Here is a 24,730-nt window from a genome sequence, read left to right on the forward strand (position 1 = left end):
TTGTTGAATAGTCTGTTCCTGACTGCACAGTAGTATTCCAGAACATGTATATATGAAAGTAGACTCTAATCTAATGGACTGTTGTACCATCATAGTCCATTGGGAACATTCCTGTCCAATGAAATGATAGCTAGTGATGGAGAGGGAGTGGATCACACCAAGAGAAGATATGACACTCATGACCCCTTGCTGGGTCCCATTCTCTATGCATCATCCAACATTTCATTGGGCACTGATAACCCCAGCGGCTTCCCCTTATCCAATGGGATTATAATATACTTTTCCTAATCAAGTGTGGTTATGATACATATGATTGTTTTATATGCTTATTTTACTCGCCGCGTTTATCTTCACATGCTTTTCTTGATTCTTGGTGTTTCATCCATGGTATTGATGGAAGGATGATCCTTTTTCATCAATTGTAAACCAAGTAATTTTGATCTTTTTTCCTTTTATTTTGTGGTTTCTCTGGTGAGTAACTACGTATTTCCTTGTAGGACGATACTAGATATTAATATTGAAAGATTTGAGATGAAGCCATGGAGGCATCCTGGAGTGGATATTACAGATTTTTTCAATTTTGGTTTCAATGAGGAGAGCTGGAAGGAATATTGCAAGTGTCTGGTACAGAAAAGCATATAAAAAATTTCCTTGTGTATTTCACTGCTTACAAACATAGAATCGTTGCATTATTTGAATTTACTTTGGTGGTTAAATTGTTGAGTGAGGATATTAGGAGAGAAGGTATCAACTCGCTTTGGAAATTTCAGGAACAACATCGGCAACAAGCAATGATGCAAACCAAAATTCCTGTTTACGAATCTGGAAGGACTTCTCAGGTGTGTAGTGATGTCAGTTAGCAAAAATTTGTAGAAAATTTTCTCATATTAACTAACCATGGGTATGAAGCTCATTTTCAGCTCTTTCTTGTTTCGCTTCATTTTTGTCAATGCATTAGGCACATGAACCTGACTTCTTTGACAAAGAAGTAGCTGCTCAAGCTACGGCAGATAAGCTTGATCAAGTTAGAACTGGGGAGAGGATTTCATTTACTGAAAATATGGTGAGAGATTTAGGTCATTTTGGGTTTCAGGTTACACTGTTTGAGGCCAATGTGTTGCATTAATGCTTTTTCAAGGCTGTAATTATTTTGATAAAGTACTGGAAAACAAATTTTTTGAAATTTCTGCTGGTTTAGATAAAAATGCCAAATCGAGGTTGGTTTTGACAAGATTACAGAACTACCTTATTCTTCTGGAAAAATGGCAATATGATCCAATATTTCTTTTAATGATTTCTTATAATCCTGTGTTATCCTACAAAGATGAATGCCATGGAAGGATTGAGCAGTGATTGCCGCCCCATCCTCCTTTCCCTTTTCTGCTGTTGCATGGGATTTCCGGGTCTTCAGCTCTCTTTTGCAGGGCTGCAGTTAGGTTTTATGCTTTTGTTTGTTTTCCCCACTGAAGAATGAATCTTCAGTTTCGCCTGTTCTATGATTGATTTCAGAAAAGATTCAGTGTAATCTTTGTCTACTTTCGATATCCTCACCCTGTTTTGCCAATCTTTTTTAGAACTGGTGCTACTTATGCATATATGCAGAATTGGTGCTATTTTAGTATTTCAATAGGATAATTGTTAAATTGAAATTCTTTCACCAATAATCATTTTATTCTTTTGTTTAGAGAAAATTGTATCATGATTGTTTTTATTCTTTTTCAGGTGAAAGGCAGAGTGATCCCAGTTGAAGATGGCTTCACTGAAAGGCGTCCTTCTGTAGATATGAGAAGATCACGGCTTAGAGATTCCAATGTTGTGATACAGGTGACAATGTATCTTCCTTATGCTTCTCTAACATTGTCTTTATGTTTGTTCTTCTTTGATCATATGTGCTTAATTTGGTGGTGGGAGCAGATTGCATTGCAGGATGATATGGCTCATTCCTCGCCTGGATCTGGAAAATCAGGCAATATTAATGCAAATGTAGTAAAAGAAGAACATGAGGAGAAATCTGAATCCGAAGGTAATGAAGAGTTTGATCTTTTTGGTTCTGGCAGACATGGACAGCCTTTTATAACGATTTATAGAAGTATAATGAGATCTTAGATCTCATCTTTTCATTGGGAGTCTTTGCTTCATTTTTTATATTTTTCCGTTTCTTTTTTGGCAATTTATGGTTTCGTTTTTCTTTTGCAGGTGCTATTTATTCTGATAAAACTGGAGTAGATCCCACTAAAAGGTTAGGAGCAAGAGTGAAAGTTCATTTACATTAAAAAAAAAAAGAAAAAGAAAAGAAAATTCTTTCTGTTATCTTTCATTTGTCTTATCATGGATGTCCTTAGATTGGATCGACTATTTTAGTGTCTGCCACTTCATTTTTGTGTGATGCATAATTTTGGAACCAAATGCCTCTCTCTCTCTCTCCCCCCCCTCCCTTTCTTATTTGTTTTCTTTTTTTTGAATAATAACAAAAGAAAAAGGTACTCTTATGTACAATGCCACACAAAACCACTTTACTTGTGACAAAGTCGAAACATCCGTTCTAGGGTTCTGCCTCCACTGCTGGTAAGCAGAGCAGTGACTTCAATACAATTGGTGCCAAGATCTGTATTTTTTGTCTCTGCACCAAACTCTACATGGAGTGGTGCCGACATATATAGCAGCCATTTTGGCTTTTTATAGTGTAATAGATTCCATGTTAGACATCGATCATTTTTGCATTCGAAAACGTTTGGGGTGTGACGGTTATAGTGAATTGAATTAATTCAATAGGCTATAACAGTAAGATGGACTCTTTATAATATGGACTTGTTTTGGCATGCAGTTTAGGCATTGACAAGGCAAACTATGAGGTTCTGGATATAAAACATTGACACGATATCATGCATCACCTTTCCTCAAAAATTTTAGTGGGACCACCATATATTGCTGTGGTCTCTTGTCAATGGATGGGGGTCTCATCGATTCTTATTGCTCAGGAGTGTAGGTGATAATTTGGTGTGATACAAGGGATTTAATTGCATGCTTTTAGTACTTATGGTGGTACCCAGTGTTGCCGAGGCACCTAATCTTTGGGCTGGTATTGTGTATCAATCTGTGTCAACACTTCTCGACAGCGTTTCAACATGCTTTGAGTACGTGTCGACTGCATGGAGATGAAAAAAGTTGTATTGGCACCTTGATATGAGGTGTCAAGGCAATGTTATTTGTTTAATAGTTTTTTAATCTGTAACTATGAAGTTCTGTTATCTTTCCTTACATGGGTGGCAATGGGAAAGCGGACTGGCCTGGCCCAAGTTGGACCGGGACAAGCTCCTACATTTTGACGGCAGGCTGAGCTTGGGTCCAAGAATCGATGGGGCCAGGCCCGGACATGACCGTCCTGGCCAGACGGGTCGTTATTTTTATTTTTAGGCCTCCTTCTACTGTCCAACAAGTAAATTTTTAGGACCTGTCTAGGCGGGGTCCACCGTAAGTCTTTACCCCATGAAACCATAAGATTTGGGAGTCTTTTATAATCCAACCTCTTTGTTTATCTTTTATATGTGAAGAGATAAGAAATAGGAAGATTTCTTTTATTTTTTTAGATCTTTTCAGTGTGGAGAGGGAACACATACTATCAAAATTTATTCCTCCCAAGAATATTATTAAGTTTCTCTTTTAATTTTTCCTTTTGACATTTTTCTGAGTATAGTATTTGTACTAAGTTACTAACAGTGCATCTCCAATTGTTGGTTTTTAAGTCTAGGCTGTTTGACACCTTAGTAGACATGTTTTAGTGCCATTCATGTATGTACCCATGGTGGTGCTCCTGATTCCCAACTTTGTTTCCATGAGTCTAGAACATGTTCTCCTTAATGCTTGCCCTTTCCTTAACCAATTAACCAAGAGGCCAACCTAGAATCTCCTTTCAACCACACATTATTTTGAGAGCTAGTGATGACTCTCAACAGTCCCCCTCATCATTGACTCTCTGCTTATGATGCCAAGTTGTCACCTGAACTTTGCGAACTTTGAAAATGCAAATTTTCAAGAAATCAGTCGCGCCCTGTTGCAATCAACGGTCCCATTTGTTTGTCACTTGACTTTTTATACCCATTTCAATGACATGCTGCACATTAGTTATTAATGGGACTGAGTCCCACGTCTCATTCTTGTTGAGAGCATCAATCTCCTGTCGCACTGCATCTCGCCATTCAGAGACATCCTTCGCTTCATCAAACAATTCTTTTAACTTCAAAATCAGCAAAGGCGCACGTGAGACACCTCTTGTGCATATGCTGCATCATCTGCATACTTTAGATTCAGTTTGCATACCCATGAGGAACGTCATGGCTGCGATCAACTGACTTCACTCTCTTCGAGATCATTTAGTTGTGATGGTTGCAACTCTTCGGTGTAGGAGTGACTTGCGACTTACTCGCCACATTGCAAACCGATTGTTTGCTCTGTCCCCCATGCACTAACTACTATGTGAGGTGCTCATGGAGGTTCCATCAACCGACAACATGAGTGACAGTTACTAGTCCTCATATTGTTCACTCCACTATGACTCAACCTGTTCATAGTTGTGTCTGCGAACCCATCGCCTTAGACTTCGCCAACAACACCATCTGCAGCGCCATCCGCAACATCCAAGAGAAGAGCAACCATTTTTAACTTTTCTATCTTGCCTGCAAGACAAGTAGAGTCCGACATAGCAACATCTTTAGCTGATGACCACGTCGAGGCTTCATCGATGACATCATCTCTTGAGACATATATTCTACCCAGTAGAAGGATCCATACATCATCATCCCTTCTTTTGCACATCTTAGGCTATAAACATTGCTCATACTGCTTCACCGACCTGGTTTGCTGCAACTTTGGCACCATCGCATTGCCTACGCAACATATGACCTTAAGGTGGCTCACTTTCAATCTCCTTGTGAGCCTGTCATATGCAAATGTATACGCCAACTGTGGCTGCTGTGTGCGATTGATTACATATACTGTATTGAGAATGTGCAGAACCCAATAGTGGGGCCTTATGTTCCTCCTGTGCATCATGCTTTGCGTCATCTCAGCAACAAGTCGATTTTTCCATTTCGCAGCTCCGTGTTGCTGCAGAGCTTTATGCACACGTAAGTTGCTGCCATATTTGTGCGTCTTCAAATATGCTTCAGACGCCTTAGATACATACTTGCCACTGTTATCAGTCCACAAGCAAAAAATTGTACAACCTTTCTTTCCCTCATTACATTTACAGAACTCCTTAAACCTTGCAAACACATCGGACTTCACTCTTGAGAGATACAATCATGTGCAACATGAGTTAACACCCATAAAAATGAGGGTGTTGTGGTTACCTCCAAGGCTCCAATAGTCTGGTGCTCCATCACCCCGCAAACATTGGAGTGGACTTCCACCAGTGGCTCCTTCGAGAAGGGCTTTGATGAAGTGCACAGTTGCGGGTGCACTGTCCCATATTGACAGTTTGCTCACACTGTGGAACACCAAAATCCTCTAGCTGCATAAAGACCTCATGAGTTGTCGCTTTGCATTAATTTGCAACATAAGCATGGGATGAATGCCACTAATCAAATGTATCACTTCAGTGGGTCTTATCAACATATGGAGGCCTCGTGGTTAGGATGTATACGTCATGGATTTGCCCCCAGGTGCATGATTGGGTTGCCCACAATATTCACCTTCTCAAATGCTGTCACATATCCTTTCCAAGCACCACATAGCGTCTTGCAAGTTGCATCAATGATTTGCAGAAATGACACCAAATTCTTCACCATACCTAGAATATGATACACTTCCTTTAGGATAGTATCCCCCATCTGACCGGCCTGTAATATGTACGTTACCCATATTAACTAGAGGATGGATGAGGTTGTCAATCGTCACTACGACACAATTGCTCTCGCACTTCTGCATCCACACAACCTCTTTGCAGTTGCCCGTCATGTGGTGCAAACAATTTGACTCTTCAACCAACCTTTTGTGTAATCCACAACCTTTCTCTCGTAAGGCTTGGCTACATCCAACTCGGACTTGGTGAAAGCGAGGGAAGTGTCCCCTCATGGTAATCACCCCTCCTGTCTACATCCATGTCCTGCATAAACCCAGCCTACACATCCCATTCACCATTGTCACCTTTTTACTCTTCTTGTGCTTCATTTGTTACAACATTCATGTCTCTATCTTCTTTGGCATTCTGTACTACTCCACAAAGTGGCCTAGCTTTCCTCAACAATGGCAACATCTTCATTGTTGCTTATCCTGCAAACTGTCGTTGCTGCTCATTTTTGGAAGGGTCTAGCTTAGGGGCTGAATTTTTGCTTTTCCTCTCTCATTGCACTTGAATTCATCATCAAGTTGTGAGATCTTGATGCACAAGTTTCTCACTTTCATGAATAACTAAGAGACTGTGAGCGAACCTTGTGTCAATGAGGCAAGCTTGTTCTCCAACAGCTGCTGGTGTAATTGTTCGATTGTGAGAATAAGGATGAAAGTGCATCCCATTCCTTCCTCGGCGGCATTACCTTTCTTATGTGGTCCATCAGCTCCTTCTATATCAAGGTTGCACAGTCCAATTTTCTACTTATGCAAAGCTTCTCCATTTGCAACTTTTGTTGCCAATGCGATAATGTTGTTCCCTTTCACAGTCTCCGAAGGATCTTGCCATTGTAGGCATGATTTCATGTGGGATCACCAATCAATGTAGTTGTGGTTGTCGAGCTTCTCGATTCCTATCAACAAACTACATGCTCTGCCATGTTTGTATTTTCTTCAGTTCCGACTCTCTAATCTCTCAAGCGAAGTGCCTAAAATATGAAACTCGCTCTGATGCCACTTGTTGAGCCACGCAACAAAGATTCATGTGCACAACAAGTATTGTTAATAGGAGAACGTAAATCATTGAGAATATAGCACGAAGAATTCTAAAGAGAATATTTTATCTCATTTTTTTATTCAACACATTTGCCAAGAATTGCCTTCTCTCTCCACTTTTAATTCTCTACACTTTTAACTTTTGTCTCCCACTATTTGTAGACACTTGAATGAGAGATAACACTATTCTATTCATGAGTGCAAAGCTGTTCTCTGATCTCCTATTCCAATCATCTATGCATTTCATCTTTATCACCTTGGACATGAGTAATGTTTTAGGTATACCCAACGTGGACCCTCTTCCCTATCATATAGAAGAACTATGATGAACCTTGTCCTAACAAGGCTCCTAAGATGTGCTTTATCTAAACATAACTACTAACTCTATCCAATTATGAGAGTTGGCGATGGCTCTCAAATTGTATGTAGGTGAGTTTTGTCTTTTTGAACATCATATGGTAAGGGAAAATACTGAAATAACCTGAAATACCCTAAAAGTAGAATAACTTCCAAGCTGCTAAAAAACAACTAACCTATGAAATTCTTGTTTAAATAAGTTTTATATCAATGTTTTTCTTCCATGGTTGACTTCAGGTACCGAATAAGGCTGGAGCTCAAGGGGTCCATAATAAGTTACACCAGTAAACATTTAACGCCTATTCCAACACCCCATAGGAATGCCAAAACCTTTATCCATCTACCTAGTTTTATTACTATACCCAGTCTAGCCCCTGCTCCTATTGATAGGATTTCAATTGGATATCCAAGGTGTAACTTGTAAGATGGTCTTGTAGGAGTAGTTTGTATTGAATATCCCTTATGCTGTTATTATTTTCCTTTTAATTTTCTGAAGTTTCCTGTTTAAAGAGCATTCTTTTTAGATTGTCTGGAATTAATCTTAATGTTGTATTTTCTTGTTTTGGCCAATGGACTATTAGTTGATAAATGTTTTTCTGCATCCTACTGTCAGGCACTATAATGCTTCACTTGCTGCTAAAGATATACATGGCCATGAAAAATTGGAGGGAAGTACAGGAGTCAGACAGAATGCAATAACATTAGATGGAGAGAACAGAGACAATTCTTCTTCCAATTCTGAGGCCAGGGATGTTAGTGATTCAAAGAAAGATGCAGATCCTTCTGCAAAAGGGATATGTAAAAGCTCCAAACATGATGTAAGCAATTGTGAACTTGGAAGTGACTTGGATTCTTGTGAGAACCAACTTATGAAACAAGAAGACTGGAAATACAACACTGGAACAAGGCTCCGAAGTGTGGCTGAGCTAAAGAAATCCATGGACTATGAAGAAGCTTCCCTTCTCCAGCATGATAAAGATTCATTTTGTGGGCATGATATGTTACTATCTCGTGAGGTCTTGAGAGGAGTACATGAAACCTTCAATGGAGGAGAAGAGTCCTCATTTTATAGAGAAACTGTTAGATATGATACTCACAACAGACGGTTGGGCAAATGGATTGGTCGAAGTTCATATAATAAATATTCTCACCAGAAAGGAGTTCCAGCACATAGAGAGCTGGGACCAGAAACGAGAGAACACTGGTTTGAGAGGGAATCATACTTTGAAGAGAGGGCTGCTTCAAGGGGTATTGACAATAAGTGTTACTTTCATGAGAGAGAAGAGAAGCATGTCCGGGATCCAAACAGGTCTCCCTATGTGGATTGTATGAGATCAAGTCTGGACTATTTTCCTGTTCACAAAGAAAGGGGAAGCTATGCTTATCAGAGAAGAAGGATGGTACATTATGTTGGAGATAGAAAGAGATCAGAGGAGAATGAGTACATTCAAGAGCAAAGATACAGAAAGAAATCAGTCAGAGAAGAGCATGGTTGGAATGAAACATACTCTGCTAGAAAACTTGAAGGCTTGCATAGTAATGGGGCACAGACTGATCCTTTTGATTCGTTGGGTTCAAAGAGGGTTGAAGCTTTCTCGAGACCACCTTATCATCGGTCTCTGGACTCCAAGAAGGTTGTGGGTTTAGTCAGCCCACATCGAATACATAGTGGCACTTCGCGAGGGACTTTCCTGGAGGATTCTTGGGCCGGTAGGGAAATTGAAGAAGAGTATCAAAGAGAGTTTGATTATGGAAGTGCCTACTATAAGAATCACAGAGAGGAAATAGGCTGGCCATCCTATAAAGATGTCTTTGATGAGAAACGAAGACATCAAGAACGAGATGGACCACCCACCCAAGAGGCCTCGCAAATATATGGAAGGGCCTCACAAAATTATCATGAACGTGGTGATTATGATTCTTCTCATGTTAGGAAATTTGTAGAAGACCAAAGATTTGATAAGGTTAAAAATGGGTTGACTGGAAAGAGTAGAGTATCAGAGCTTTGTAACAGAATCAGTTCTATTTCTAATGTGTATGACATAGATAAGAAGCATGGCCAGACAGCCACATGCTGCAAAGAATCAGTTAACTTCCATATGATTGGTTGGGAAGGAAAGGTAATGTTGGGGAAACTGAGTGTAGTACCTTGTATCTCTTAGTTGTATAATATCATGTAGAGGTGCCCCTTTTCCAAGTGGAGCAGAGGTTTGTTTTTCATGCTTTGTGGATATGTGGTCAATGCATGTCTTTTGTAGAGCCTTTTTACTTGTGTTTTATCATTTCACTGCAATTAACTCCAAGAGGTCATATTTACAAGTATACTAAAGAGGTCACTTTCCCTGATGGATACATCTGGTAAATTGATTTAGTCCTTTGAAAATTCAAGCCAGGTGTCAAAAGAATACATTGTGTTAAATTTATATGCAGATTTCCAAAAGAAGTTCTCCCTCTCACATTCGGAGGATGGCCTCTAACAAAATATGTCCCTTAGTATCTGATTATGTGGGGCTTCTAATAATCTAAATCTCATGTCCAAGATTATATGATGTTTGCTATTCTATATATGAAACTCTTCTTGATTGTCAGTGGTTTCTTCAGAAAATGGATTTTTGGTCTTGTTATTTCAATAATGCTATCAATATGCAATTAATGCAGTACTAGTTTTCGTGGACAAGGATAAGAAAATATGTTTGAAATTTTAATTCTTTAGCTGATCATCTTGTTTTGGATAGGTTTCTTTTGATTTTGCAATTTGTCTTTATCATATAGCTCTGAGAATAAGGAGAACTTCTCAAGCACTGGCCCCAAAATTTCATATATTTTCTATAAAATCTCTATTCCACAATATTACCATACATCAATCAAGATCTGGAAATATATTGTGAATCTTATATGGGCTTTCCTCTTGCGCTTAGTATTTTGACCATAAGGCTGCAAGGACTAAGGTTCCAATCCCAACTTTTTCACTAAACATGGAAATGATGCCTTTGCATATCTATCTTGCTTGTAGGATGCATCAGTTCCTTTGTAATCTTTCAGATGGTTTTGCAAGTCCCTCTAGTGTTTGTTTAGTTGATCACGAAATTACACTGATTGATTGTGTTTTGTTGATCCATCGCCAAATTTCTTGATAGATATCAGTGATGCCATAGTAGATGGTGGATTGCATGGATTCTTGGGCAATATGTTCTAGCTTATGGTGTTAGTGTCATTAAATTTGGATGTGTTCTCAAAACAAGATGTAGTGTGATGTTTTCAATCATGTAATATCTTCCCCCCCCTCTCTCTATCTCTCTCTCTTTTTCCTTCTCTTTTTCTCTCCAAGGAATGGATTATTGGGCAATATGTTCCCTTTCTCCCTTTCTCTCTCTCACACACACCCAACAATCTACCCCCCCCCCCCCCACCTCACACATCGGTGTTTTTGTCAGCGACAATTTTGTGATGGTGATGTGTGGTGGGAGTGTTGGCTGGTGGTGCGGAAAGTAGGAGGCTGGTGGAGAACGATCGTAATACTCACTAAGAATTGATGTTCCTGGTCCATCCAGTTAAACTGAATGGTTCATATTGAGACGTATCAGTGTTTCATTTTATTTATACATTAAAAATCATTTCCATATCATATATGTATATTTACTCATGATTGTATTTGGGCATTGTGACTAACTGAGGCATTAGGCTTATGGCAACCAATAATTAGCAGATTGTTGTCACTGTTGAAATGTGCTTGTCAATGATTCCATCAAGGATGTCATTTTTCATACAAAAATTATTATGTGAGTCAATTCTTTTTACTGTTGTTTGTATTTCTGTCTACTTGGTATCGTCTGAGTGGAGCAAGGGTCTGTAATTAATCTTAGGGAGACCTGTGACTCATTATGCCGAGCCTTAGTGATAGCTTTATTGCCCCATTGAAGTGCATTACTAGTAACATTTTATAGTTTGTGTATAATACGGTTTACTTCCCTGAAGTTATGTATTCGATAAACTATCATTTTAATAGTTGCTAGGATGTAACACTGGTATATGCTTTACCCTCTCATCATCATCATCGTCAAAGCCTTTTTCCAACTAATTGGGGTCGGCTACATGAATCTTGGTCCGCCATTTTGCTCGATTAAGAGCTATACCCTCAGTGAGACCATGAATTCCCATATTTTTTTTTACTACTTCCAGTCATGTTCTTTTGGGCCTACCCTTTGCCTTTTTTGAGCCTTCCACTTTAACTAACTCGCACCTCCTAACAGGCGTTGTATTGGGCTTGCGCCACACATGGCCAGCCCACCTAAGTCTACTCTATTTTATTCTTCATGAACTATAAATTTGTTACATTCAGTTTAACAATTTTACTTTCTGTTAAAGTGAAATGTCTAACCAAACGTCAAGTCAAAGCAAAAATTGAGTTTTATTTATAGTGAAATTAATGTGTATAAATAACGCAGGTACAACTGTTTTTTTTAATAGCTAATTTGATAACATTCCTGAAGGCATGGCCATAAGGATAATTCCTTAACCATTTGCTGCCAAGATACCTTTCTGATTATATCATAATGATAACAATTGTGAACTACTTGTGTTGAAATTTTATATGCAGTGTGGATTGTTGTGTTGTTTGTGAGTTCCTAGCCTATCAAAGCAGTTTGTTAGATTTTTACGTGTCTGTTTTCTGGAATGCCATTCTTTGCATGAAGACATGGGGAGGTTTTTCTCTCTCTTATACAAGATTATGCATCATGATTGGCATTCTGAAGAATCAAATCATTTCTTAATTCCACAGAATCATACTATAATGAATTCTATTGGATGTGGTTGGTTGGTTATAGGGGTTAACAATGCAGCCTTGAAGCTACTTCCCTTTTGAAAAAAGTTGATTTCCTTAAAATATAGAATGTAGATTACTTTTCACTGTTGTTTGAATTTGACCTCAATTTAGGTCGATGCATGCACAATCAGTATCTCTTAATATGTTATCTTTGCTAAGGTAATAGCATTTTGAATCAGTTCTTTTTTATCATGGTCTTTAACTCATTATAATTTCACGGTTATCTGGTAAATTTGGGCAATGTTTGAAGAATTGTGAAATGAGTGGCCTCTGTCTTTTCATTGAAAATCATGACCTTTTTGCAGCTTATGGGGGCGCCCACCATGTTTGTTGCGTGTCTGTAACCTAACTCTCTTGTATAAAAGGTTAAAATATGCTGAAAAATATTAGTCCTGCCATATTACAGAGGTACATTTGGTGGTTTTCTTTTGATCATATGTGCGTGTATGTATCTTTATTTGTACATGTATGAGTGCTTGCATCTGTGTTACTTTGTTTCTTTTCTTGGGCACTGTACTGGACTTCGGCGTGTATCAACACTGGTGTGCTTGTGCATATGTTTACCTAAATTCTTTTTTTAAGGCACCATCTCAGTGTTGGGCAAATATCAACCCCCATAATCATACCAGTTCTGGATTTTTTCTGTTTGTTGATGACATACTGACTTCATTGTTGACTTGGATTTGACATTTTTTCTTGTTTTCAGTTAGATACATTTGAACTTTGGATATGTCACAGTTATTTCCTTGGCTGACTGTCATGTTTTGGCTTGTTATTTCTTTATTATGATAGGGCATATTAGTTACTTGCACACAGAGAGAGAGAGAGAGAGAGAGAGAGAGAGAGAGAGAGAGAGAGAGAGAGAGAGAGAGAGAGAGAGAGAGAGATGAATCTGTGTTTGTAATCACTTGGAGGTGGATGTTAGTTATGGAGTTTGCTAATGCTTTTTATTTGTTTTCATAATTCATAGATATCTTTGATTATGCTTAGAAACTGAAACTGCTTATGTTGTCTACTTATGATTCTTAGATAATGGAACTTATGTCGTATAATTATTTCTAGAAGCCTGAGCTCACAAAATTCGACAGAGAGAGGGAGGAGAACAAAAAATCAAATTGGTGGGGACTCGGACTTAGAATGAGTTCCCTACTTTGGTTGCCTGTGCGAGCTAATGAATTAGCGAGATCATCAACCAATTTTGGGACATGCTGAAATCTCACCTGCTGATCTTGGCACATGTCATATCTACTACAAAGTGTCTACTCATTACCATGATGGTGTGTTTTCCCTTCGTGCCCATCGAATGACATTTAAGGAATCGACTGAAAGAATATGAGCAATCCTGTGATAAGTTCTATGGCTGAGGCCCTAGCACCGAATCCCTGCAGCCCCTGTGTAAGTAAAGAAAGTCTCTCCCATATGATATCTTACTTCTCCCCAACATCTGATGGGCCCAGGTTGCCCAACAGGCTCCCATCAAAATTATGCTTGAGAAATCCAACTGGATGCTTGCTCCATGAGACATGAATACGGTTCTTCGACACCCAAAACTACTCACCACTTCCTTCCGTCCTCTTGCCAAACCCCAAACCAGGAGACCTTTGAATTCCTTTCTTATTAAAGACCATGAAATAATCATGTTTCTAACTCGATTCCCTACAGTTGTGGCTCTAGAGTGTTTGCCCTATAAAATCCTTCTATTCCCTTTTAGGATGGGCAAAGCTATGTTTCCACAAAGTAGCCCTCTTTTGTGAGAAAGGACCAAATCTCCATCTCGATAGCACCTCTGCATTAGATCAAGGGACAACCCCTTGGATGCCAGAGTGATCCCATACTAAGACCAAATAGTCCAGCCAAAGAGCAATGAATAAATAAGTGACACACTGTCTCTTTATCTTCTCTGCACATAAGACATATTTGGGAATTGTATACTTATTGCTTCAAGTGATCTTTCAAGAGAACTTTGTCTGAGACTACCTGCCATCCAAATCATACCACTAGAGGTGAGGCAGGATTGTGTCCCATGCCAATCGTCCTTTGGAGGGGGCCTAAAACCTTTGGGGTAGGGTGCGAGCGTATAATTGCTCTGAGAATTCCCTTTTAGAGTCTTGTCGCCACATAATCCATCAAGGCCCTGACTTGGTACATAAATCGAGTTCAAACAGTCCAAGAGTGCACATAGTTCCTCAGTCTCTACATTATCAAAGTTTCATCGAAAGGTTGGGGCCCACACAACCCTTTGAGGGGCTTTGTCATATAGCATTTACTGACTCTTGGTGCTTGTGATTTCATGCTCATTTGTTATTAATTACCCTTCTCCAAAGTGACTGTCAACATAACCAAAACCAATGCCACTATCCAATCAATGTTTTTGTTCATTCATTTCAAGTGGTTTAACACTAGATCACCTGCTTGTTTAGGCTTATAAACATTTTCTCACTTGACTAAATAAAATTTCTATGTGGCGTTGTTTCATTGCCATAGAAATTGCCTCTGTGTCTGCTCCAAGGAGCCAACCTTTTTCCCATCCTTTTAATCGTACACCACCTTTGCAAGTATCTTGTATACACTACCTACCAAGCTAATAGTTACTGAAGTCTTTTACATCATCGTCGCCCTTCACCTTAGGTATAAAAGTAGCATTTGGCAGACTTTCAAGAATATCTTGTGAATGGAATTTGTAGAACATATCCAATAAGTCATTCGGAAATATTTCACAATTTTCTTGAATAAATTCCATGTTAAAACCATCAGGCCCAAAGGCTCTAATCCCTTTCCAAACTCCAAAAAGGCATCATCGATCTTGACTATTATGAATGTCTTTCTAGATCCTCCCTAGCACCACCCAATATTCTATTAAAAACCAAGTCCTCATTTTGCAGTATCCAATTTCCATTTGCTTCGTGTAGGTGCCTGTAGAAATATATAATGGCTTTACTAACCTCTGGTTCCCACTCCACCGATTACCATTCACTCTTATAGACTTGATTTGATTAGTTCTTCTTCTTGCACTCACAATCATGTGCCCTAGTTCCTAGAGTTGAAGGGGCAGAGGAATTGAAGGATTTTAGACCTATCAGCTTGGTCAACTCAACCTTTAAGATACTATTCAAAGTGTTGGCCTCGAGGTTGACAGAGGTTCTTCCCTTTGTAATCTCTGGGTTCAAAAGCAATACCAGAGGTCCCACGGTATCCCACCTTCAATATGCGGACGATGCTCCGGTGTTCATTGATGCCACCCCGGAGGATATTGAGTGACTTCGCCTCTTCCTCAGGTGCTTTGAGTATGCCACTGGCTTCAAAGTTAACATGGAAAAATCCACAATGATAGGGGTGGCACTCTCCCCATCGGAAACTAGAGCCCTCATTCTAGATTGGAAGTGTAAAGTGGAGGACCTTCTAACTAGCTATCTTGGGATGCCTTTGGGTATTGGAAAACCCAAGAAGAGGCAATGGTCTAACGTCATAGACAAAGTTGACCGTCGGTTAGCAGGCTGGAAAGGCAGGTTCTTGTCTTTTGCAGGTAGAAAAACCCACATAAAGGCAACCTTGTCCAATACACCTGTCTATCTCAGGTCACTCTTCCATATGCCTGCAGCGATAGCCAATCGGCTGACGAATTTTCTTTGGTCAGGGGATTCAGAATAAAAAAATTCCACCTCATTGCCTAGGATAAAGTCTGCCAACCGAAGCACTTGGGAGGACTAGGGATTCGGATCTTCAGAAAATAGATCACAACTCTGCTCGGCATATGGTGGTGGCGCATGGCGAACAATAACAATCTGCTTTGGACCCAAGTGCTCTGTTGCACATATAGAATCCCCATCGATGCCTGGCTTCCAGAGGGCAGCACACCGAACAAGACTTCTGGGGCCTGAAAATCCTTCTTGTCTGCTCTTTCTATATTCACGCAAAACATTCGGTTTCATCCAAAGTAATGCCTTAGGGTTTACTTCTGGTCTAACCTTTGGTTGGGACACCCCCCTCAAGGATAAGTTCTTCACTGTTTTCTCTGGCTACCAATACTTCCTCCTTGATTGCGGAAGAGATCCCAGTCGCAGGCAGCACTAGGGCTTGGGACCCTTCCTTTAGATGCTTTCTCTCAGATGCTGAATTTCTCGAATTCATCTCACTCTCATCCCTCTTGCATGAAACATTTCTCGCCCTTTCTGGACCTGACAGTAGCATTTGGACTCCTTCTCCCTCGGGCTCTTTTACTGTGGCGTCCTTCTACAATAGACTTCTGCAACCCCCAACCTTCCCCCTTTGCCTGAACTCTGTGGTTTCTAAGGTTTGGTCCACGATAGGCCCTCAGAAAGTGCAAGATTTCAATTGGCTTACGGGTTCTAAAAGAGCTCTCATAGTGGACCAACTCCAACGTGGGGGGATTCTTATCCCTAACCGTTGTGTCATGTGCCTTTGTGAAGAAGAGAACAATCCTCACCTCTTCATTCACTGCAATTTAGCTCTTAACCTGTGGAGCAGACTTCTGTGGCTCTTTGGTTTGTCCTGGGTTACACCAGCCTCCATTCCAGCTCTCTTCAAACTCGTCAAGGACCCCCTCTGGCCCAAGGCGGGCAGGCTCTTATGGAAGGCATCCATAGCGTCAACGATTTGGGTAATCTTGACGGAAAGGACCTCAAGGATCTTCCGAGGAGTCAAGTGTGAAGTCTTAGCTCTCTTTCACAAGATTCATACCCTGGTTACCTTCTGGGCCTCTAATCACAAGGCCTTCAAAGGCATTTCAACTTTTTCCTTCCAACTTAGTTGGGAACAAGTCCTCCTTGTCCAACCTCTTCGGGCTGCGCGAGCTGGCTGCTGGTCCTCTCCACCAGCAGGTCTAATCAAGTTCAACTTCCATTGGTGCTCCCTGGGAACCCTGGACCGGCAGGTATTGGCGGGGTTTTCAGAGATCACCAAGGGAACATCCTGGCCTCTTTTTCCAAGTACATTGGCCACGCCGATTCCCAGGTTGCCGAGTTCATGGCGCTTCTCACGGGACTCAAAATGTTAGACCCTGAGTGGGGTCAACCTCTTTTAGTGGAGGGAGATGCCTGGAATATCATTACCTGGGCTGCTGGCCATGCAACACTACCTTGGTACCTTGCTTCTATTTACGATGAGATTTCACACCTTTGCAGGGATACATCCATCTCATGGACGCATATTTGGAGGGAATCAAACGGCCTGGCGGACCAGTTGTCTAAGGAAGGAGCTCTTGCACAGGTCGGGGATCCTTAGAAGTACTCGGGTCCCGCCCTCGCATGACCGCGTTCTTCTTTTTTTGTACATCTGGGTTTTTGTACTTTTATCCTTGATGAACCCCTTTCTTTATCCTTTTTTGTACATCGTTGTAACGGAAAATGTTATAAGCCCCTCTCATCTTTTGTATTGGCTCACTTGACTAAGGTTAGCTTATTTTTTGCCGAGAGGCGCGGTATGTGGGCGATCTCTTTGGACCCCTGTACTTTTTCTCCTCTTTCAATACAACAGTCAACAATATTAAAAAAAAACATCTTGTGAAAGTAGGCAGTATTTTTGTCCCCTTCCTTTAGCCACTTGACCCTAAAATCTTTGGTGCCATTTTTATCTCTTACATTCGCACCATATCTCGGTACCTTATTTTAATGATTCTTGAGAGTCTCTTTTTTCAGTTGATAGGAGATTAAGCTCTTACTTCTGGTCCAGACCTTGAATTTCCTCTGGTTTCCCCCTTTTATATCCTTCAACATCACTAAAAACTTCATGATGCCAAGCTTTTATCTTGGCTTCCATCATTTGTGGCTTTCCTCAGGATTTAGCGCTCTCCTGTCCGTGAGTACTCAAAAAAAATTCCCCACCACGAGACAATCATCTTCTTAAACCCCAGATACTCCAACAGTCCATCCACATCAACTCAAATCTGTAAGGGATTGGTTCCTCCCCACCAGGCTAATGTCAATAAAAATTAGTAGGCCTCTTTGTTTCACCTGGTAAATGATTCGCAATCCCCACTTTTAAATAAGATATCTATTGCTTCTAGTAAGTGTTGGATTCGATTACCAGGTAAACTTACAATCTTCCGTTCGCATGTCAATGAGCCCATTCCCACTAGCAAACTCAGAGAAATTAATCATAGATGTAGTTCTGCTTTCTCGCTTCTTCTCATATGAGAAGTGATTCAGATTGAAATCCTCTCATACACACCATGGTTAATTCCTTTTTCTATGTATAACATCCAGCTCTCTCCAGAATTCCTCTATTCTACTATGATCATTAGATCCATATCCTGCTGTGAGCATCCATTTGAAACCATCTTCAACTGGTTTTAATGGAACTGAAAATTGGGTAATTCCTTGCAATCCCCTCTAGTTTCATGAAGCGGCTGCCTTCCCAAGTCACAATGGGCCCTTCAGATGCACCTGCCAAAGCCACTTAGCCCGACCTTCGCCTTCCCTCATATTGATCTAATGTCTTTGTATACGACATTTTCAAGCTTTGATACTTAGATTAAGATTGTCTACTCTGTCATCATTAATAAAGTCCTTCACTATTCAGGCCTTTGCTAGGCACTCAAACATTTCACAATACGATTTTCGTGGAGATGGGTTGAAAGCAGGCCATTCCATGCCTCTGATTTTATGGTATTTGGCTTCTTTGCTCCCCCATTCCTTTGTCATAATTAATCCCCAAGTGCAGATTTCTTAGCTCTCTGCCCCTCGGTATACCTTGTTATTGGACTATCTTCCCCTGCCTCACCCCTTGGTTCCTCCTCTTGTCTTTGCTCCAAGGCTTCACATATCTTCATCCATTTCTCTAATGTGAAATTCAAAAGTTGGTCCGTAGTGTTATCACTATTTCCGTTTCTCTGCTGGTTTATATGTTCCTCAATATCCTCGCAGTATGAAAAGCAATACATCATCATGCTGGGCATATCATGAACCCGCCCTTCTACTGTCCCAACCGATCAATCTCAGTGAAAGGGCTTGAGATGACTCTATCATCCAACTTTGATGCGCTATGACTGGGGGGGTTTGAGCACCCTGTAGAGGAGCCACTTGGGCTCTGGTGAGAATGTGCAGAAGTTATTGGAGATTACATTGGCTTTGGTCTTCCCAAACTACTACCAGACGAGTATGATAGTACCATTGGCAGACAGAGAGGTGGTTTGAAATTATACAGGAAGCAGGGGAAGGGTGTAGAGGGTACATGCCACTTACATGAGTATCACACTTCATGGTCTCATGGCTTCTCATCATGTTCATAGGCATCTGAGCCATTTGATCTGGCGGATGCATCTGATGGGAATGGTCGAGGTGCACCCTATACATCTGCTGTCGCTGACGATTGGGGAACGTCTCTCCTTGCTAGAGAGAGGTGTTTTGGAAAAACATTTCTCTCCTGTACATGATTCAGCAGTGTCAGCAATGGGTCTGTCTCTTGTTCCATTCTCTCCCAATGTTTCCACATTAGTGGGAGACCCTCCTCTGATGTTTTGTGACTTGCTTGAGATCATTTCTGTTGGCACGTAATGTGCGGTCCACTTCAATTAGAATTATGTATTGGATCATGTAAGATTGCCATGAGTACCTTGCCAGGGGGAAGTTTGAAGCTTGTTTCTGTTTCTTAAAGAAGTTATGGTTCATTAAGGAAAAAAACTGAAAAGCAAATAAGCATTAATGGGAAGAAAGGTTGGGTAGAATTAAAAAAAAATGGTTTACTTGTAAGCAATCTGCTGGCTTTAGAATGTCAACCATCATTCCTCTGGTTTAGGATAAAGTTTATGGAGGCTATTCTTTCCAATTCCCCAGTGTAATTTTTGCCACTTTTCCAATTCCAGCTAACACATTTGCTTAGCTAGAAGGTACTCAGAGAGTTCTTATGGCATCATAGTAGTAATAAACACATGTTCCATTTATCTTCACAGGTAGATGCGGCTAGATGTTTGTACGCCTTAGAAGGATGGTGGGTTAGGCGTTTGAAAACACAAATGGGTCCAATATGACTGCTAGGTAAGTGGCACTTTTGTTCTGGAGGGTTGCTAGATGAGCCTTGGAAAGATGTCAAAGGCAGCAGATATGGGCTCAACAAACTCATGCATGTTGTCAATGAGGTGAAGGGACACAGTAAGGGATCAAGTTCTTGGAAAGGCATTAGAAGAGTTTGTAGTGAGTTCTAGATGGTTCAAAGTTTTTAGCATATGGTACTTAAGAGGATTTCTTTCTAGGGACTAATTTTTCTATCCCTTGGAGGGTTGATGTTGACCTATTGCTCATGCTGATGTGTTATACTACCAGGGATTCTCAGGGGCATGGTGATTTGGAGCCAATATTTTTCATAGGGATCTGATAGTGGTGGTTGAGGACTTCGACTGATTGTGAAGCATGTTGAACACATTTCTCATTTTGGGGAAAAGTATGGACATGCTGATTGACCTATGATTTTAGAGCTTTGTTTTTCCTTCCCCCGTCCCCCCCCCCCCCCCTCCTCACCCAATGAAATCTTTTTGCCGTGTTTTAATGTCAGTCATGGATATATTTTTACCCGGCCAAGCTTTCATGAATTCTTCTTACTTTGTCCAGGCTTCGTAACATTGGGTAGCTAGTTTGTTTGGATGGTATTTTTTTGAGGAAAAAGTTTATATGAGGGTGAGGCCCTGAACTATAAAATTAAGGCGCACCTCAAAAATTCACTAGAAGAGGTCGTTTTGATACTGAAAAACCCTCAATTCGTTCGTCTCGGCATTAAGATGTATGGACATGAAAAAAAATAGATTTCAAGTCTTGGAAATAGTTCTTCACCTGGATAGCCTTGTGGAAAAGAGTGCTTACTGTCGACCAACTCCAGAGAAGAGGGGTTCAGATTCCCAACAGATGTGTAATGTGTCTTGAAGCGGAGGAATCAAATGACCATTTATTCATTCACTGTCCTTTAGCAGCTGAACTATGGGGCAAAGCCCTATCACCTTCAACTGGCAATGGGTTACCCCCCTCAATCGGTACCCGATCTCCTCAAGCTTGCAACCTTTTGACCATGGGCCAAATTGGGAGCGTTGCCTTGGAAAGCCACTGTGGCGGCTACCTTGTGGTCCATTTGGAAGGAACGAAATAGCAGAATCTTCCAAGGCACTGTGGCTCCCTTCCACAAGATCAAGGATAAGATCAAATCCCAGATTATATTCTGGGCCACCAATCATAACCTCTTCAAAGGTCTGCCTGCCCATGTCTATCTCAATTGGAGCCACGTCCTCTCCTTCAATCCAAGGAAGGTGTCCCGCTCTGCCCTTTGGTGACCCCCTGACGTGGGCTGCATCAAACTCAACTTTGATGGCTTCTCACTTGGCATTCCTGGCCCAGCAGGCATAGGGGGCATCTTTCGCAACCATGAGGGTGTGTCCATCCTCACTTTCTCCCAATTCATCAGGTCGACGGACTCAATCGAGGCCGAGGCCAGAGCCCTACTTCAAAGCCTTAGACTGTTGAACCATTCCCGGGCCTCCCACCTCCTCATCAAAGGGGCCTCCAAAAATGTGATCTCGTGGGCCTCTCGCGAGGCTTATCCACCATGGAAACTTTGGCACTTATTCGATGAAATTTATGAACTTTCCAAGCATATTCGAGTCTCATGGATTCATACCTAGAGGGAGCCAACACAGTAGCCGACAACCTAGCTAAACAGGGAGCATTCTCAGGACCTTAGCGGCAGTCGAAGTCAGGCGGAGTTTTAACCTTTATGAGTGTTGTTCCTTTTTTGGTTGTTGTTCTTTTGAAGTTGTCTTTATTTTAAATTTAGTCATCATTCTCGGTAACTGCCCTTTGGGCATTTTTGTATCTGTTTGCGTTCTCGCTCCATAAATACAATGTTAACATTATCCAAAAAAATGTCTTGGAAATAGTTCATCTTGTAATGTCTGATTTAGACAGTCAATTTTTAAGTGTTTATAGATCTGCTCGATCTACACTATGTTTATGTATTTAAATTTTAGAATTAGAGATGAAAATAAATTTGCAGGCCATCACAAAGATTTCTGATACTGAAACATGTTTCAGCACTATTTGAAGGTGCCCTTTACTTTGATTGGTTAGGGTCTCTGCCTTATACAAACCACACCCTTCTTATAGTGGTCCCCTTCGAGCATCCGGACCTCCAAATTCCAAATACATGCATCATGTGCAAGGAAGGAAGCAGAGAAAACAACTTATCTCTTGATTCATTACAAATTGGCAAGAGCTATCTATGTTGATCTAGAAGTTGGATTTCTTGCTTTATTTAGTTTGGTGCTTTGTCGGTTGTGGTCCTTAAGTTACCAACTAGAGGTCACAGTCTTTGGGCATTAAGTGCGGCCTCTATATTTAGTGGCATTCGAAGGGAGCAGAACTAATTTTCAAACTTGTTTGGACAATACAATTCAGCTCTTCTAAAGCAAATTAAGGACTCTTATCACTGCCTGAGCATTACTTAGGAAGGAATTCTGGGGAGCATTTAAAGAGTGGTTATAGGTCATCTTTAAAATACGAAATAGTTATGGAGTCACAAGAATAGCAGACTCGACAACATTGTAGTTCTTACTATTGTTGAGACAACAAGAATAATAATTATATTATTTCCTTATTGTTTATTTTATCTTATATTTCCCTATGGATGAAGTTCCGTTATGATAGCACTAAAATCTTATCAGTGTTGTTTAGAAATGTTGATTTTGGAATTGGATGCCGGATTTTAAATGGATAGCTGTGGTTCATGTGTCCTAGGATTCTACAGTGTGCAGTGAGCACATGGTCATAGCAAAGATCTACCTACAGATGGCATATTGCCCATTTTAACTTGATTACTTCAAGTCAGTGGACTACTAACCTGCACATTTGATGGCTTTAATTGGCTGGTATTGCATAGACTTTCTTCAGAAGCTATGGGGCTTGTCACCTGGGGATTCTATCTCGTTAACCTTCACTTGATATTGTTTATGATTTCACATGCTAGAAGAACGAGCTTGGCTTTGTGTATTTTTACCATTTCAAATTTCAGGATTTATTAGATGCAAGTCAAACCGACTTATATATCTAATAAAATAAAATAAACAACTTCCCTCTTTGACAGATGCAAGTCAAGATTGTGAACCATCACTCCTCCAGGGTGTCAAATGCCCTTTAATGGTGTGTTACTTTAGGCTTTGGAGTCTCCCATATATGCTCGTCACTGAAGAATTTCACCGTATAAGTAAATTTGCTTATATTGCTTTTGGTCCAACATTCCTTTCATTTGAGATCTACCTTCATCTTAAAATTGTCATGATTCCCAGTTAGATTATTGAACTGCTTCACAATGTAAATCTATTTGCTTACAGAATTCTTCCAACTTTCTTTGCAGCAACCAAGAAGATCCACTGGTGCACGTCATATACCTGAGGATGAAATGGCAGATTTTCCGGATTCAGATCAACTGCAAAGGGGAGGAGAGATCGGGCCTCGTGTGGTCCAAGATAATCATCGGCAAAACATTAATTCAAAGATTGAAAGAGTAAGCCATCGAAACAAGGAGTCCTCTTCTGACCACAGTGACGATAAATGGCTTGACAAGTTTCCAATCACCCAAAATAAAGAAGATGGTTCTGGGCAGCAGAAAAAGGATGCTAAAGTGGAAGAGCCCAAAAAGATTGAGGTTACTAAAACTGTGAAGAAGAAAGTGTCTAAGAGAACCACACCAAGTTCAATAATTAAAGAAAGGTTTTCAGGTTCTATGAACGAAAAAGCACATCAGAAGGGTGCTAATGACAACAACAAGATGGTCACCAAAATCAATAATGAACGAATACTCGAGACCATGGCAAAGATGGAGAAAAGGAAAGAGCGTTTTAAGGAGCCTATTGTTTCCAATAAGGAGCCTGAAAAAATCTCAAACGCCCCATCTGTCAGTATTCAGGTCGAAGAAACTGAAGTTAAAGGCCAGAGACCTCAACGTAAAAGGCGATGGTGTGGCAATTAGAGTTAAAGAAGAAGTGGGTGCACAATACCTGCTCATCCTTCTCCAGTGCCTTTCCAATAATAATAGTAACAATAAAACAAACAAAACAAAGAGAAAAATGAAAGGACGTGAGTTTAGTCATAGATTTATTTAGACATTATTCGGCCATTCACAAGGTACCATTTGCAAGCAAAGCAGATTGGCTTTTCTTTGAGGATTCATCCTGTGAGGTATGTATTACTTAATTGAGGCATCTTTATTAGTCTTTGTCCTTAAAACATTGTTCATTCATTTCATTATTTGAATTTCCTCAGTTGAAATCTGTTGATGGAAACTGTACTCTGTGTGTGGATGTTACATGGAAAATGATCGTGTAGTTCTACGGTATTTGGTTATTTGGTCATTACATGAAAAATTCGTTGAGTACCAATGACTACTGAAGTAACTGTCATCCCACTGCTTCAAAACTAATAAATAGTTGGAGAGGGAACCCTACATTGCCTAGTTCAAGGGACTTCATATATTATCATTTCCTTTTTGTTTAAGGGGAGAATTATTTAGTATGGGGGTCAGGTTTTCAGCAGGCAAAGAACCACATGATAACAGTTTAGGCCCTGTTTGCGGCCTTTGGACATGCTAATCTCATATTGAAGGAAATAGCCTTGCTTACCATTATGGGCAATTCTGGAAAGCTCTAGTCTTCTCCAACATAATTGTCCCATCTTG

At 40.4% G+C, this 24,730-nt stretch overlaps 1 protein-coding gene across 2 annotated transcripts in view; it reads left to right on the forward strand.

The window, feature by feature from the left end:
- Positions 1 to 24,434, forward strand: part of LOC18431242 (uncharacterized) — a 28,349-nt gene extending 3,915 nt beyond the window's left edge. The window contains exons 3-10 of one of the 2 annotated variants that reach the window (XM_006841370.4): positions 498 to 624; positions 771 to 839; positions 959 to 1,063; positions 1,723 to 1,824; positions 1,915 to 2,023; positions 2,197 to 2,239; positions 7,853 to 9,359; positions 23,411 to 24,434. In XM_006841370.4, coding sequence (XP_006841433.1) covers positions 498 to 624; positions 771 to 839; positions 959 to 1,063; positions 1,723 to 1,824; positions 1,915 to 2,023; positions 2,197 to 2,239; positions 7,853 to 9,359; positions 23,411 to 24,025 — 2,677 coding nt within the window. In that variant the 3' untranslated portion in view covers positions 24,026 to 24,434. The remainder of the gene's footprint in view (positions 1 to 497; positions 625 to 770; positions 840 to 958; positions 1,064 to 1,722; positions 1,825 to 1,914; positions 2,024 to 2,196; positions 2,240 to 7,852; positions 9,360 to 23,410) is intronic. The other variant, XM_088858934.1, reaches the window with a different exon arrangement.
- The last annotated feature ends 296 nt before the right edge of the window (positions 24,435 to 24,730 follow it).

This window comes from Amborella trichopoda, chromosome 2 (assembly GCF_054954075.1).
Source record: "Amborella trichopoda isolate Santa Cruz 75 chromosome 2, AtrichopodaSantaCruz75HAP2 v2.0, whole genome shotgun sequence".
Taxonomy (NCBI): Eukaryota; Viridiplantae; Streptophyta; class Magnoliopsida; order Amborellales; family Amborellaceae; genus Amborella; species Amborella trichopoda.